The 18,276-nt window shown below is 39.2% G+C and overlaps 1 protein-coding gene across 4 annotated transcripts in view; it reads left to right on the forward strand.

The window, feature by feature from the left end:
* LOC149828280 (E3 ubiquitin-protein ligase PRT6-like) overlaps positions 1-18,276 on the forward strand; it is a 151,680-nt gene that overhangs the window by 92,505 nt on the left and 40,899 nt on the right. For 3 of the 4 annotated variants that reach the window (XM_090017491.1, XM_090017490.1, XM_090017493.1), the window contains exons 9-10: positions 13,246-13,297; positions 13,404-14,031. In XM_090017491.1, the coding sequence (XP_089873617.1) occupies positions 13,246-13,297; positions 13,404-14,031 (680 nt within the window). The remainder of the gene's footprint in view (positions 1-13,245; positions 13,298-13,403; positions 14,032-18,276) is intronic. The other variant, XM_090017492.1, reaches the window with a different exon arrangement.

The following is an 18,276-nucleotide window of genomic DNA, read 5'->3' on the forward strand; positions in this document are numbered from 1 at the left end:
AAAGTGAATATGAAATAGGTAACTCGAGGTTGTCTGTATCGTACGATACAATATGGTCTATGGCAGAGTTACCAGTCGAGGAAGCGGGAGCGGGAAGCGGGAAGCGGGAGCGGAAAGCAAGGCACTTTCAAAATTTTAGGAAGCGGGAAGCGTGGGATGACTTAGAAGAAAATTACGACTCGTCTCGGAAGCGACCTAGGAAGCAAACCGAAAGCGAGGGGGAAGAAAAAAAAATAAAACTAAAAATAAAAAAAAATATAAAAAAAATGAAAAAAATGAAAAAAATGAAAAAATGGGAAGCGTGCTTCCCAAAAAAAAGCGCGCTTCCCTGCATGTTTCGGAAGTGCGATGTTTTGCACTTCCGAAATGCGCTTCGGGGAAGCGCGCTTCCCCATACGCCTAGGCGCTTTCAGTAACTCTGGTCTATGGTACCCGAACACTCCATTTTGCCCTCCGTACTCGTGTTGACATGCGGCGACACTCGGACACACCATTTTACCCTCTATACATACAAGTTTGTATTTAATTTATAATTATATTTTTAATTTATAATTTTATATTTTTAATATATAATATATATTTTAGATATAACATATATATTTAGATTATATTTAATTTATTTTGTATTTATGTGATATTTAATATATCTATATATCTATATCGATATATATATATAGTTGTCCCCACACCCACATTTTTTGGAATTGTCGTGTCGTACCCGCACCCGTACCCTGGTGACATAGGGTACAATACATATCGTTACTATTTAGAATATCGATACGATATGCACTCGTATCATGATACAAGTGCATATCATAGTTGTATCGTTTGCATCGTACAATACATGCATGTATCGTACCATATCATACAATATGGGGTGTATCGAATGATACATGGTCAACACTCTTGAAAAATGGCCAAATCATAATTCTTTAGTTTTGGGTTTTAAAGACATCTTGAGTAGTGACTCCCTAATTTGTGTAGAAGCCATTAGAGAGGTATCCATGCACCCTAGGACTCGTGAGAGCGACTTGGGGGCCAATATGTGTGCAAGGGAGATGGCTTTTGCGGTTTACTAAAGTAAAAGTGCATTTTCACCATTTTTCCACTTAAGAAAATGGGTTAAGGTAAAAAAATCTTTATTATGAGTAAAATTACAAAGCTACCCTCCGCCTCGAAGGACGCTGCCCCCCCCTTACAACCCCCCGCCAACTTTTGCAAAAATTAAAGATTTATATCAAGGTAGAAATCAGACTCCACACTCCAACAAAGTTGACATCAGATGATGCGGCATGACAATGAGGCACTCAAGTAATGAGTGATAACCGATTGAAAATCGAGTGCAACTATTGCAATGAAAGTACAGGTCTTGTGGCATATTCTTAATTACAAGATATTTAATATTTTACATTGTTCTTGTGAGATAGTTGATGTTTGATGATGTCTTATGCAGCTTATAGAGACACAAATACTTCATATGTGATTTTCTGGTTGTATTTTAAGCAATTCATCATTGTTTCACATGTTATAATTCTATTAGATTTTTTTCTATTTTTTATGATTTTTTAGAATTTTTTTTTCAAAATTTATGATTTTTTACGATACAATACGTATCTTATTTTGGGTTCGATTGATATGGGTTACATTACGATACAATACGTACAACCTGAAAAAGGTAAATAGTGTTTCGGGTCTGGATCCTGTACTAGACCCGAATTCACTCATGCATTAGCCCAGACCCGAGTTCATTCTTGTATAAGCCTGTTTTTTATTTGTATCCGGGTTCGGATATTACACCAGATCCGACCCGACCCACTATGTACACTTAAGTGTATTAATACAAGCATTAGGTCACAACCGCAATCGATCTTTTGGGTTCTCTCTCTCTCTCTCTTCTCTTTCTCAATACAGGTACAGATGAAAAACTTTCATGGTATCAGAGCGTAGTTCCCCTAAAGGCTGAAAAGGAATTTCGGTTGCTTCGACGATCTGAAAATCCAAGGTTCTTCGTTCCTCTCTTACTCCCCTCCCTTGTCTACCTTTTCTTTTCCCCCCTTTTTCTGAAGTCCCCTGCGTTCTCACATCTCGCGTGGGACTACCTCTGTCAATCTGTGATTCACGTGAAATCCATTCACGAGAACCCAGATCATGAAAAAGGGGGGCTACATGATTCCAAGTGTATAGATTCACGTGAAAGGGATTCCAGGTGAACCGATTCACGTGAACCGGTTCACGAGAACCACTATTATCCATTGTTCGATAATGTTTTGCTTGTTGCCCTATCTTTTAAAATCTATATATACATATTCGAATGCTACAATTTGCAGTTTTCCCATGATTTCATATTCGAATGCTACAGTTTTCAGTTTTCCCATGATTTCTCATTGCTTCGTTGTGCAATCTATCCTTTGATTACTCGTTTCTACGTTTGTAAAAAAGGGAGAGGTATATTTAACGTGTGAAGGTGTTTTTTTCACACGTCGTTGAATATCAGTTTTCACAAGTTGAACATCAGTTCCTGCATCCTTCGATTTTGTCAATTTACGACCCTCTGTTAAAAAAAAAAGGGGGGATTAAAATTTTTCGTGGATACTCATGTTGATTCTTATTCTCAATGGATCCTTATCACACTCAATCAAACCTTTCTTCAAGTTTTCTCAACCAGCTTGTTTCTAAAAAGTTAAACACTTCAAATTTCTTGATTTGGAAGAGACAAATTATTCCTTTCACAAGGAGTCAAGGCCTCTTAGGTCACCTGGATGGAACCACTTCAGTCCCACCAGAATTTGTCCCAAGAGAAGAAAAAGATGATAAAGGGTCGAGTTCAATCGTGTATGTCAAAAATATTGAATTTCTCAATTGGGAAAGGAAAGATCAATCAGTTGTTGCATACATCGCATCAACTTTGTCTCAAGAGATTCTCGTTGCCATTCCTAACAACTGTACAACGCTACAACTATGGGAACGACTGGTTCAAACGTATTCGCAGGTTTCTCAAGCAAGGGTTGTTTTTTTGAAAAAAGAATTTCAGTTGCTAAGAAAAGATTCTATGACCATCATGAAATATTTGAACAAGATAAAGATCATCACAGACCAGCTTGCAGTTATAGGGTGTGTCGTTAGTGATAATGACATGGTGCAACAAACTCTGAGTGGATTGGGATCTGACTACAATATGATATTTACTTCACTATTGTGCCTTCCTGTTCTTCCTACCTTCGATGAGCTACGAGCCAAATTGATCCAGTATGAAATGACTCTGAAGGGATTTTCTGAAGAAATTCATAATGATCCAAATACTCAAGAAGTTTTGACCATAGGAGTGACTTATGGTAGAGGTCGGGGACGAGGAGGATAAGGGCGAAGTGGGCACGGAGGGCGTGGTTTGCTTCCCACTCCAAACATGTTAACTCTTGTGCAGGGACCAAGACCCATTCCTATTTGCTTCCTTTATAACAAGAAGGGGCATATCAAGGCGAATTGTTGGCATAATCCAGAGAATAAAGGAAATGGTCCACAGACAGAAACCAAAAGAAAGTTCTCAAATACCAGAGACAGTGGAGAGATTAAAGAATTGTTGATATCTGCCTTGTCAGAGTTAAAATTGAAGCAGAGTGATGAAGGCACCTGGTTTGTCGATTTAGGGGCAGCAACTCATGTAATCGGCGATGCAGGTAAAATTTCTAACCCTATTCCTTATTTCGGAAAAAGTAAGATTGTCACTGGAGACGGATCCCACCATCATGTTTCTCATGTTGGAAAGACTGTCATTCCCATGTCACATTCCACTCTTACTCTTTCTGACGTTCTTCATGCTCCTGACATTAAGAAAAATATTGTTTCCGTCTCCAAAATTATTGATGATAATAATGCTTCAGTTGAATTCACTCTCTTTTCTGTGCAGGTCAAGGACCTATGCACGAGGGAAACATTCACTGAAGGAAAGAGACGAGGCAACATGTATGTCTTTGAAGAAGCTCCATGTCATGATGTTCGCCCTTCTCACCTGATTTCGAAGCCTTCATCAGAGTCGTGTTCATCCTCTTCTGCCAGTGTTTTTAGTATCTTTGAATGTAATAAGCCCTTCTTATGGCATAGTAGGTTAGGACATTGTGGGAGTAATTTTATTGAGAAACTTGTTTCTAATAATCTCATTCCAAAAGAAAGTCTTAATGGGGATGAAAGCAGTCATAAATGTTCTAGTTGTCTTTTATGCAAGAGTCATGTATTGCCTTTCCATTCCATTAATAAGAGAACTTCAAAACCTTTTGAGATTATTTGTTCTGATGTGTGGGGACCCGCCCCAATTGTCTCTGGGTCTGAAAGCAGATATTATCTAATCTTTGTTGATAGTTATTCTCGATACACTTGGATATATTTCATAAAAAATAAGTCAGAAGTCTTCTTTTTTTTTCAAAATTTCCTTTCCTTGGTAAAAACCAATTTTCTGAGTCCATTCAGTTTTTTCAATGTGATGGAGATGGGGAATTTTCATCCCGTGATTTTATTTCTTTTCTTCGAAATAACAGAATAGGAAGAAGGGCGTCTTGTCCTCACACTCCTCAACAAAATGAGATTGCTGAACGAAAACATAGACATATCATTGAAAGTGCCATGAGTATGCTTCATAACAGCAATCTTCCCATCAACCTATGGACAAAAGCTTTTCATTCTGCCGTGCATGTGATAAATAGATTGCCGATGGTCGTTCTGGAAAATAAGTCTCCTTATCACTGTCTCTTTGGAGCTCATCCTAGTTATCATGATCTGCGTGTTTTTGGATGTGTTTGCTATGTGCATATTGATCGGTCCCTGAGAAACAAGTTTCAAGACAAGGCCCAGAAGTGTAGGTTTGTGGGATACACAGATGACTACAAAGGATATAGGTGTTATGATCCCACCAACAAACGTATCAGAATCTCAAGAAATGTTGTCTTTGATGAAAAAAAATTTGATGACAAAGTTGATGCAACGAATATACCAACTGAAGTTTACTATCCTTGGTTGAGTTCAGAACTTTTTGCTGGCTCCAGTGAAGCATGTTCATCAGATTGCATGTAGCAAGAAGAGATGTCTGAAGACACTAAGACGTCGGGGCCACAGAATTCAGAAAAAGTACCGGGCAGATACAAAGGCATTGTCTATTCTAGACAGAGACCGACAACATCAAGCCATTCGGATCATGTCTCAGTCAACAATCCGACTCCTTCTCACACTCTTGATGTCAGAAAATCGAGCCGCATATGACATCCCATTGACAGGTGGGTTAGCTATAACTTCTCCTTGGATCTTCAACTTTTTTTAACTGCTCTCAATAAGGAAGATGAGCCCACTATGTACTACCAGGCAGCCACTTCTACCAAGTGGGTAGAAGTCATGAATGATGAAATGCAAGCTTTGCATGAATGTGGAACTTGAGAAGTTGTTCTCAGACCGCCTGACAAAAATGTTGTCGGATGTAAATGGGTCTACAAGATAAAGTACAAGCCAGATGGAACCATTGAACGATACAAGGCAAGGCTCGTGGCAAAAGGATTCACTCAAGAAGCAGGGCAAGACTATGATGAGACTTTTAGTCCGGTTGTAAGAATGAGAACAATTCGGATTATTATCTCTCTGGCTGTTGAACATGGATAGAAGTTGAGTCAGCTTGATGTAAAAAATGCTTTCTTGCATGGGGACTTGAGGAGGAAGTGTACATGGAGCAACCCTCTAGATATCAAGAACAAAATTGTAAAACTCATGTGTGTAGGTTAAAGAGAGCTATCTATGGTCTGAAGCAAGCATCTCGCTCTTGGTTTGATAGCTTCTCACTAGAGATTCAGAAACATGGATTTTCACGTTCCATGCTGGACCACTCATTGTTTATTTTCAGAAGTCAGACTGTGACCACTTTGTTATTAATTTATGTCGATGATATTGTTATCACAGGAAACTCTGCGGCCCACATTCAAGAAGTAAAAGACTTACTAGGTCAGAGGTTCAAAATGAAAGATCTTGGAGCTCTACGCTATTTTCTTGGTGTAGAAGTTGATAATCAGGCTCATGGTTTGACACTCACTCAGCACAAGTACACCGTAGATGTTCTCCGCAAGGCAGACATGAAAGACTGCAAACCTCTGGGAACTCCGAGTGTGCTTCATCAAAAACTTAGCGTTCATGATGGAGATCTGTGTGATGACCCCACCAGGTATCGAAGCATAATAGGGATGTTACAATACCTCACATTCACTAGACCTGATATTGTTTATTCAGTCAATCAAGTGTCTCAATTTATGCATGCGCCACGTACTGGACATATGAAAGCTGTCAAGAGGATCCTTAGATATCTGAAAGGGACTATTGGGGATGGATTGACATACTCACCATAGCCATATGGCAAAGATGAGCATAGACTCACTGTATATTGTGATGCAGACTGGGCAGGAGATCCTTATGAACGAAGATCTACATCAGGATATTGTGCCTTCATTGAAAGAAATTTAGTCTCTTGGAGCAGTAGAAAACAAAAGGCTATCGCTAGATCAAGTACTGAGGCTGAGTATAGATCTATGGCTGCTGCTACTGCCGAAGTTACATGGATCAGACATCTACTGACTGAAGTAGGAGAAAAGATCTCCCACACTATCTTGCTATGTGACAACCAAAGTGCTATAAACATGTCATTCAATCCAGTACATAACAGTCGTGCTAAGCACATTGAGATTGACCAACACGTTGTGAGACAGAAAGTTGAAGAAAAAGAGATTGAGCCTGAGTTCGTCAATACTGAAAGACAAGTTGCGGACCTATTTACGAAAGGGTTAAGAAAGGATCGTTTTTTGACGCTTAAAGGCAAGTTGTGCATGGTCCATAACCATGATCAACTTGAGGGGGGTGAAAAAGGTAAATAGTGTTTCGGGTCTGGATCCTGTACCAGACCCGAATTCACTCATGCATTAGCCCAGACCCAAGTTCATTCTTGTATAAGCCTGTTTTTTATTTGTATCCGGGTTCGGATATTACACCAGACTCGACCCGACCCACTGTGTACACTTAAGTGTATTAATACCGGCATTAGGTCACGATTTCTAATATGAAGAAATCGTGACAGCCGCAATCGATCTTTTGGGTTCTCTCTCTCTCTCTTCACTTTCTCAATACAGGTACAGATGAAATACTTTCACAACCTTGACTAAGATCATAAAAGAAAATAGATAAATTTTTTTTGAGGGGAAAAGAAAATAGATAAAGTTAATGACACAATATCGACTGTGTGAAACTAATTTGATTATTTCCATGAAGTGTCTTATCGTGTCCGTAAAGTGTTTGATGTTGTGTACTCGAGATACACATGCTAAGTGAAGTGTATGTGTGACATAGGTAGAATGCAAGGGATGGGCCAGCCTAAAATTGGTGAATGGAGTAAGAAAGATTTTGGCTGGTTCTATGGGTCAATGGATGACTTTAAAGATGAGATTTGCAAACTTGTATCAACTTGCAATTAACAAGTGTTTGTAGCTGGCTACTAGTTGGGAGGAGGATTCACATTCCATAGATGCATATCTTCTGACAAGCTTGAAGCTTGAGAACTTTCATGATTTTGTAGTGTAAGAATTAAATTCTTTTCAAAATTTAAAAATGATGGTTACCAATTTAGAGAAAGTACATGGGATGTGTGTGAAGTGTGCAAGAAAGCACATGGAAAACATGAAAGATGCATGAGAGAAGCCCATAGGAAGTATGTAGTGAAGCCGGAAAGAAACATGTGGGAAACATAGAAGAAACGTGGGCGAATCAAGATTCCTATCAAGTTTTGGAAGCGAGGAGTATCATGCTTCGGAAGCGAGTTTTCAATAAGAGCACTTTCCACCTATCTATGAAGGTTCTGGTAACTCTGTCCTTGACCTTCTTTGAAGGATTCTATTTTATGGAGCTATTCAACAAATGGAATCTTTGCATAACAGGACATTTCCTCCTTTTGGCACATTATACTGGCCCCATGGGCTAGGAAAAAGCTTGTCTTATCTGGAAATGGTGGATTTTTCTGGCATGGTGGTAGGAAATGGGCAGGAGCTGATATCTGATGGATTGGGGCAAGCATATTAGGATTATCAGCAGTACACTAATTAAATGAAATAATATTTACAACCTTTAATTCATAAAAATATTTACAATAGTAGTTGGAAAGGGGGGCAAAGCATGTGCATTTCTTGTTCATCCAAAAATATGTGAGCTTATATTACAACTCCTCTCTCTATCTCTCATATGGAATACAGGTGTCTTCCTATGATATTTGAAAGCCCAGGACATGCTTAATGTCTTTTTTTGTTTTGTTTTTTACAACTATACACTGCCGGTCCCAAGCCCGGATAAAGGAGGAGGGTTGCGGTAGGCCTGTGACAGCCAGCATAAAAACTTTGTCATATCCTATGAAAATGAACCAATATGAGAATTTCGTTGGGGCGTTCCCTACTGAGCGACGCGCTGTACTCTCTAGGCCCGGAGGCAGTGATAAATGTGCAAGGGTTGCTAGGTCGTCGCCCAGAAGCGACGCGTCACACCGGCGCCCGGGTGTGGTTTCAAATAGGCAAGGGTTCCCTCACTTTGTTGGACGGGTGGGGGTAAAGAAGTTAGTCCAAGACCATAAAATTAGGTTAGCCACTTGGAACATAGGGTCTTTAACTGGTAAGTTGGTAGAGTTAGTAGATGTTATGTGTAGGAGAAAGATTGATATTTTATGTCTTCAAGAGACCAAATGGGTAGGTGAGAAAGCTAAAGTGATAGAACCTTGGGGATATAAGATTTGGTATACAGGAATAAATAGGAATAGGAATGGAGTAGGGATTGTTATGAGTCGTCAGTTTATAGATAATGTAGTTGAGGTCCGTAGGAAGGGTGATAGAATTTTACTTATTAAATTAGTATTAGGTACGGATATTATTAATATTATTAGTGTTTATGCACCTCAAGTAGGTTTAGATGATTCCATTAAGCATCAATTTTGGGAAGATTTAGATGGAGTAGTACAAGAGACATCTTATAGAGAAAAGCTTTTCATCGGCGGTGACCTTAATGGACATGTAGGCATTAGTAGGGATGGATTTGAGAATATCCATGGAGGCTATGGTATAGGAGAAAGAAATGAAAGTGGAGAAAGGATTTTAGATTTTTGTTTGTCTTATGATATGATCTTAGCAAACACTTGGTTTAGGAAGAGGGAGTCTCACCTAGTAACATTTAAAAGTGGGGTTAATACGAGTCAGATAGATTTTTTCCTACTTAGAAAGAGAGATAGGGGTTGTTGCATCGATTGTAAGGTTATATCGGGAGAAAGTGTAGCTACACAATATAGAGTCTTAATTTTAGATCTTAGAATTAGACAATGCCGCAAAAGGGATAGACATAGGATAGATCCTAGAATTAAGTGGTGGGCACTGAAAGGAGCTAAACAAGGAATGTTTGTAGAGCAGGTAGTTAAGGAAGTTGATTGGTGTCTCGAGGAGGATTCAGAATCAATGTGGAATAAGATAGCGAGTGGTATGAGAAAAATAGCTAAGGAGGTATTGGGTGAGTCTAAAGGCGGTGCACCACTAGGTAAGGATACATCATGGTGGAACGAGGATGTCAAATTAGCTATTAAGGTTAAAAGAGAGTGTTATAGAAATCTAAGTAAGAGTCGTGATAATGAGAATTTGGAGAAGTATATGATAGAAAGAAGGAAGCTAAAAAAGTTGTTCGAAACGCGAGGGCTAAGGTATATAAGGAGGTTTATGACAAGTTGGATACCAAAGAAGGCGAGAAGGATATTTATAGGCTTGCAAAGATGAGAGATAGGAAATCGAAGGATTTGGGTATGGTTAGATGTATCAAAGATGAAACGCGAAGGGTTTTAGTCAAAGATGAGGAGATTAAGGAGAGATGGAAAGATTATTTTGATAAGCTATTTAATGATAGTCATGCTCAAGATCTTGGAGACTTCTCCATTCCTTTTCATGAGATAAATCGTGACTTCATGCGCAAGATTCAAAAGAAAGAAATTGCAGAGGCTTTGAAGAAAATGAAATCAAGAAGGGCAGTTGGCCCAGATGGTATACCTATCGAGGCTTGGAAATGCTTGGGAGAGAAAGGTTTAGAATGGTTGACAAATCTTTTTAACTTGATTTGGCGAACAAATAAGATGCCTAATGAGTGGAGGAAGAGTACTTTGGTGCCTTTATATAAGAATAAGGGTGATATACAAGATTGCACAAACTATCGTGGTATAAAACTCATGAGTCATACTATGAAACTTTGGGAGAGGGTGATTGAGTCTAGGTTGAAGAAGGTTGTCATGATATCGGGGAATCAATTTGGTTTTATGCCTGGAAGATCAACTATGGAAGCTATACATCTTCTTAGACAACTTATTGAAAGATATAGAGAGAGGAACAAAGATTTGCATATGGTTTTTATTGATTTAGAGAAGGCATACGATAGAGTACCTAGGGACGTTCTCTGGTGGACAATGATGAAGAAAGGTGTTTCTCTCAAGTACATTAGTATAATTAAAGATATGTATGAAGGAGTAGTAACCAATGTCCGCACTTGTGGAGGGGTGACAACCAATTTTCCGATAACGGTTGGGTTACATCAAGGATCTGCTTTAAGCCCTTTCCTATTTGCGATAGTGATGGATGAGCTTACGAGATCAATTCAAGATAATGTACCGTGGTGTATGTTGTTTGCTGATGATATTGTTTTGATTGATGAGTCTAGAGCTGGGGTTAATGCTAAGTTAGAATTATGGAGACAGACATTGGAAGCTAGAGGTTTTAAGTTGAGTAAGAGTAAGACTGAATATATGGAATGTCGGTTTAGTAAGCAACGAAGTAGTGATGGGAGTGTAGTGAAGCTTGGTGAGCAAGATATACCGGTGAATGATTATTTCAAATATTTGGGATCCATCATTCAAAAGTATGGAGAAATTGATGGAGATGTAAATCATAGGATAAAGGTTGGGTGGATGAAATGGAAAAGTGCTACTGGAGTGCTGTGCGATCGTAGAATGCCATTGCGGTTGAAGGGAAAGTTTGATAGGACGACTATTAGACCCGCTTTACTATATGGTACGGAATGTTGGGCTGCCAAGAGACATCATATTCAAAAAATGAGTGTAGCTGAGATGCGGATGCTTAGATGGATGTGTGGAAATACAATAAAAGATAAGATTCGGAACGAAGAGATACGTAAGAAGGTAGGTGTTGCACCCATTGAAAATAAGATGCGAGAGAATCGTTTACGGTGGTTTGGACATATTCGGCGAAGGCCTAATGATGCTCCAGTTAGAAGGTTGGAGAAATGGGAAAATATATTAGTTAAAAGAGGTCGGGGTAGGCCTAGGAAGACTTGGATGGAGATGATAGGAAAGGATATGAATGCTTTGAACCTCACCGAGGACATGGCGTTGGATAGAAATGATTGGAGGAAAAGGATTCATGTGGAAGACCCAAAATGAATTTCTTTTTTGGTTCATATCGCTGACCCCAATTGTTTTGGGATGAAGGCGTAGTTGTTTTTGTTGTTGTTGTTTTTTACAACTATTTCATTAGCAGTTAAATCACTGTTTATTATTGATCTAGAACATTGTTCTCTAATTGGTTAGTGGTTGTGGTTAACCACAACCATTGACTGCTATGGTCATGGTGCCCAATTGCATATTTGGTTTCTCGAGGACTCAATAGCTAGTATTCTCATGTGCATGTGCTTAGATGATGGTTACCATTGAAGGGTCCACTTACATGTGTTGAAATGTCTCACCATAACTCAGCCCATTTGATAGCCGAAGAATGCATGTGCTTAAGCTTGACAACCCACTGCTCACTTTTGTTGTCCTAAATGGCAAGCATAATTACCAATATCATTGATATTTTGAAAATATCATGATATTATCAACGATGGTCAACGAATAATATCGGCAAAATATCACAATATTTTCAAAATATTACTAGAATTCAAAATAATTTAAGTATGCCAGATACGAGGGGGGACTAGGGATGGCAGTGGGGCGGGGCGGGGGGCAAGGTCTCCACCCCCGCCCCGCCTCAAAATTTTATCCTCCACCCCCGCCCCGCCTCCGTGGCGGGGATGGATTTTATCCTCCACCCCCGCCTTCATCCCCGTTTCACGTCTTCCACCCCCGGTTCAAACGGGGATGAGGCGGGGCGGGGCAGCGATATTGCGGGGAAAAGTGGTCGGGGCGGGGATGAGGCGGGGATCATGGTGGGAACGGGGCGGGGAAAAGTGCACGTCCATCCCCGCCTCCACCCCCGGACGGGGATGGATTTTAACCTTCGTCCCCGCCTCCATCCCCGTTTCATACCCTTCATCCCCGGTCCAAACAGGGCGAGGCAGGGCGGGGCACCGCTTTCCCCCGGTCCACTGCCATCCCTAGGGGGGACCCAAACCAATGATTTCCCATATTCGTGCATCAAAGGGGATTCTTTCGCTGACTGTGCCAGTGAAACTTCCGTCGAGGAGGTAGAGGCATCGTGGTGGTGCATTAGGATTCCAATGTACTGTGTCCAAGAAGATTAGAACAAGCTTGCTGGCAGACCACTGTCATCCCATTCTTGAGTGAGCTGGAGCTGCTCTTTCATCGACACTTCATCTCTCCATCTGTCCCAGAACAAGCCCTCATGATATTGTGATATTTTTGGACAAAAAATATTTTTATATATTTTAGTCCAGTTTTTTGTATTTTTTTGTTTCTTTTGTATTTTAAAACTTTTTCAAACTTACTTCCTTATACTTTTGCAAGAAAAATGATACAAAACTATTATTTTCCTTATCTTTCTTATTATTTTTATTTTTTAAAGCTCCCAAGTTTTTTTTGAGAAAAACTACTTATTGAAAATAACTCTGAGAAAAACCTTCACGTGAGAAATTACCTTGAACAATATAGGTGACTATATTGGTAAGTCATTCATGAGGCTTTATATGGATGCTGTAACCTTCTATAGTTAATTATGCACTGGAAGATGGTTACCAATCCATGTTGATGTTGAAAACAATATTTTCAGATAAATTTAGAGTGCCATAAAGTACGAAAAGAAGTGCAAAACACAAGTGAACAGAGAAAAAGAACCAACTGGCTTTTCCTTGCATATTGGGCTGTTTCCTTATTGATGCTTCCATAAGTACTTATGCATTGTTCGTTTTCAAAAAATTGTGTACCCTGTTGCTCTAGAGTCTTGACTGTCTAACAACAGTCATTAATTGCTGCAGATATGCTAGCAGAACGGTTTTTGAAGGAGTACACATTGTAGATCCAGATCAGGTATTGTTTTAAGTTTATTTTCAGCATTTAGTTGTATTTTAATTCACCTTCTCTTTGTGTTTTGGTTAATGTGCTTATCTGAATGCAAGTCTTTATCTTTTTTCAGGGAGAATTCCTCTGCCCTGTCTGCCGAAGATTTGCAAATTCTGTCTTACCAGTACCACCTACTGGTTCTGGAAAGATTGAGAAGCCTATAATGCTATTTGACAGACAATCATCAGGCACTAGTTCATCAACTCCATCAGCTTCAGGTAATTGCAGAATTATGATTCCACAAGCTTTGTCTCTTCTGCAAGCTGTTGAGAAGTTGGTCAGAAAGAGTGGGTACTGTAAAGTGTTATCATCACGACTTGATGAAAGCATGAAGCCAGCCTTAGAGCCTTTTTTGCAAACTCTCTTCAGATTGTATTTTCCTGACAGAGGGAATGCATTGTTGACATCTGGGAGGGTAAACCATTCACTGATTCTATGGGATGTGTTGAGATATACTCTTCTATCAACTGAAATAGCTGCTCGTCATGGGAAATCAGATTCTGTTTCTAGGGAGCGAGCTTTACACAAGGAAATGGAGTCAACTACGGGATTTATATTGTCCTTGCTGCTCCAACTTGCCCAAATAAACCATAATCAGAATCATATTCAGCTGCTTTTGAGGTTTAGAGGCATGCAACTCTTTTCTCAGTCTTTAAGTTCTGGTGTTTCTCTGGATGAGTTCTCTGATGGTAGCCGAAAAGGTAACAAATTTTTTTGGTCTTCTATTTTGGTTGTCTAGTTAATCTTTAAGTTTGAGAATATGTAGACATGAGTACGTCAATGAGGTTTGATTTTTGAAGGCGACTATAGATTCAGTAACCCTCACAGTAAAAGCACATGTTGTAGAATTTGGTATAGCATGCGCAAGGCTTGAGCTCAGCTTGTGCTGGAGCAGAACTTGAACACCTTCACTAGCCACGTCTAAGTCCAAGCTTGAGCCAGGATGTTTTCTAATTGAAAAATATGTATGCTTAAATGCTTAAGTTTATCAAGAAAGTGGACATGGAATTTCACCTCAGGGGCATACTGATAATATCCTCAAAGAACAAGGGCAACATTGTCATTTTTACCTGATGGCACCAAATCTGTGGCTTGGTTGAAATATTGGCTGTTAAAAATTAATTTATTGTATTGAGTATTGCAGCATGGCAGTCATGCAGTTATGTACAAATGTATTCCTATTGTGTTAAGCCCTTTTTTATGGAAACTTTGGGATTTTGGCTGCAGCTTATCCTTCTTCTCTCTGTTCTTTCCTTTCTAACCTTTCTCTCTTGGAAATAGCTGACCAGATTTACATGGTAATCAGAGCCATTTGAAACCTTTCTCATCTTGAAAGGAAACAAGATCCCCCAAAGATGTTCACCAAATCAACAAAGTGGACACTCAAAGAGTTCCAGCAAAGCACCAAAAATAGCTCACACAAGCCGCAAAATGGGCTCACACAAACACCCACTAAAAGGGTAACCACAAGGAATAAAAAAATCATATTTTATTCATCAACACACATGTAAGAAGCATACATTATAAGGGGAGTCATTCCCTATTTATATACACAAGAGAGAGTCTCTAAGAGACGTTGCGTCTCTTTTGATTAGTCAACTTTGTGTTGACTAGTCCAAAAAGAAACTAGACAACAACAACAACAACAACTACGCCTTCATCCCAAAACAATTGGGGTCGGCGATATGAACCAAATAAGACAATCATTCTGGGTCTTCCACATGAATCCTTCTCCTCCAATCATTTCTATCCAATGTCATGTCCTCGGTGAGGTTCAAAGCATTCATATCCTTTCCTATCATCTCCAACCAAGTCTTCTTAGGCCTACCCCAACCTCTTTTAACTAATATATGTTCCCATTTCTCCATCCTTCTAACTAGAGCATCCTTAGGCCTTCGCCGAATATGTCCAAACCACCATAAAAGATTCTTTCTCACCTTATTTTCAATGGATGCAACGCCTACCTTCTTACGTATCTTCTCGTTTCGAATCTTATCTTTTATTGTATTTTCACACATCCATCTCAGCATACGCATCTCAGCTACACTCATTTTTTGAATATGATGTCTCTTGGCAGCCCAACATTCCGTACTATATAGTAAAGCAAACTTAATTGTCGTCCTATAAAACTTTCCCTTCAACCGCAATGGCATTCTACGATCGCGCACAACACTCCAGTTGCATTTTTCTATTTCATCCACCCAACCTTTATCCTATGATTTACATCTCCATCAATTTCTCCATCCTTTTGAATGATAGATCCCAAATATTTGAAACAGTCATTCACCGGTATATCTTGCTCACCAAGCTTCACTACACTCCCATCACTACTTCGTTGCTTACTAAACCGACATTCCATATATTCAGTCTTACTCTTACTCAACTTAAAACCTCTAGCTTCCAATGTCTGTCTCCATAATTCTAACTTGGCATTAACCCCAGCTCTAGACTCATCAATCAAAACAATATCATCAGCAAACAACATACACCACGACACATTTTCTTGAATTGATATCGTAAGCTCATCCATCACTATAGCAAATAGGAAAGGGCTTAATGCAAATCATTGATATTCCCCAACCGTTATAGAAAAATTGGTTGTCACCCCTCCACAAGTGCGGACATTGGTTACTACTCCTTCGTACATATCTTTAATTATACTAATGTACTTGAGAGAAACACCTTTCTTCATCATTGTCCACCATAGAACATCCCTAGGTACTCTATCGTATGCCTTCTCCAAATCAATAAAAACCATATGCAAATCTTTGTTCCTCTCTCTATATCTCTCAATAAGTTGTCTAAGCAGATGTATAGCTTTCAGAGTTGATCTTCCAGGCATAAAACCAAATGGATTCTTCGATATCATGACAACCTTCCTCAACCTAGACTCAATCACCCTCTCCCAAAGTTTCATAGTATGACTCATGAGTTTTATACCACGATAGTTTGTGCAATCTTGTATATCACCTTTATTCTTATATAGAGGCACCAAAGTGCTCTTCCTCCACTCATTAGGCATCTTATTTGTCCGCCAAATCTTGTTAAAAAGATTTGTCAACCATTCTAAACCTCTCACACCCAAGCATTTCCAAGCCTCGATAGGTATACCATCTGGGCCAACTGCCTTTCTTGATTTCATTTTCTTTAAAGCCTTTGCAATTTCTTTCTTTTGAATCTTGTGCATGAAGTCCCGATTCATCTCATGAAAAGGAATGGAGAAGTCTCCAAAATCCTGAGCATGACTTCCATTAAATAGCTTATCAAAATAATTTTTTCATCTCTTCTTAATCTCCTCATATTTGACTAAAACCCCTTGCGTTTCATCTTTGATACATCTAACCATACCCAGATCCCTCGATTTCCTATCTCTCATCTTTGCAAGTCTATAAATATCCTTCTCGCTCTCTTTGGTATCCAACTTGTCATAAACCTCCTTATATACCTTATCCCTCGCATTTCGAACTACTTTTTTATCTTCCTTCTTTGCTATCATATACTTCTCCAAATTCTCATTATCACGACTCTTACTTAGATTTCTATAACACTCTCTTTTAACCTTAATAGCTAATTTGACATCCTCGTTTCACCATGATGTATCTATACCTAGCGGTGCACCACCTTTAGACTCACCCAGTACCTCCTTAGCCACCTTTCTCATGCCACCCACTATCTTATTCCACATTGATTCTGAATTCTCTTGGAGACACCAATCAACTTCCTTAACTACCTGCTCTACAAACATTCCTTGTTTAGCTCCTTTCAGTACCCACCACTTAATTCTAGGATCTATCCTATGTCTATCCCTTTTGTGGCATTTTCTAATTCTAAGATCTAAAATTAAGACTCTATGTTTTGTAGCTACACTTTCTCTCGTTATAACCTTACAATCGATGCAACAACCCCTATTTCTCTTTCTAAGTAGGAAAAAATCTATATGACTCGTATTAACCTCACTTTTAAATGTTACTAGGTGAGACTCTCTCTTCCTAAACCAAGTATTGGCTAAGATCATATCATAGGACAAACCAAAATCTAAAATCCTTTCTCCACTTTCGTTTCTTTCTCCTATACCATAGCCTCCATGGATACTCTCAAATCCATCCCTACTAATGCCTACATGCCTGTTAAGGTCACCGCAGATGAAAAGCTTTTCTTCATAAGATATCCCTTGTACTACTCCATCTAAATCTTCCCAAAATTGATGCTTAATAGAATCATCTAAACCTACTTGAGGTGCATAAACACTAATAATATTAATAATATCCGTACCTAATACTAATTTAATAAGTAAAATCCTATCACCCTTCTTACGGACTTCAACTACATTATCTATAAACTCACGACTAATAACAATCCCTGCTCCATTCCTATTCCTATTTATTCCTGTATACCAAATCTTATATCCCCAAGGTTCTATCACTTTTGTTTTCTCACCTACCCATTTGGTCTCTTGTAGACATAAAATATCAATCTTTCTCCTTATTAGAATATGGACTGGATATGGATCCGATAAAAGATCCATATCTATTCACGAGTTTTGTATTCTAATGTAACATGTGTTACTAATACCTTGCACTTTTGTCCATGTAAAAATTATTGTAACCCTATTAAGACTAATAGAGCATTACCGCAACCATCAAGTGAATAGTGGCTGCCGATTTCTGAAAGCTCTCTCCTTCCCCTTTGCTCTCTCTCATATTTTCAACAGAACACATCAGTCCATAAGCAAATTTATCATGGTATCAGAGCGGCGAAACTTTTGGACGTGAAAGGCTTTGCTTAGTTGACGTGAAAGTCGACTTCCCCTTGCCGTCAACAAGCAGTGAAACTTCTGGGCGTGAAAGGCTTGCTCAGTCGACGTGAAAGTCGACTTCTCCTTGCTGTCAACAGGTCACGTTCTTCTTCCTTCTTCTTTATCCTATTTCTTCTATCTTTGCCTGCTG

The sequence above is a fragment of the Nuphar pumila genome, chromosome 9 (assembly GCF_984573655.1).
Source record: "Nuphar pumila chromosome 9, dmNupPumi1.hap1.1, whole genome shotgun sequence".
NCBI classification, from domain to species: Eukaryota; Viridiplantae; Streptophyta; class Magnoliopsida; order Nymphaeales; family Nymphaeaceae; genus Nuphar; species Nuphar pumila.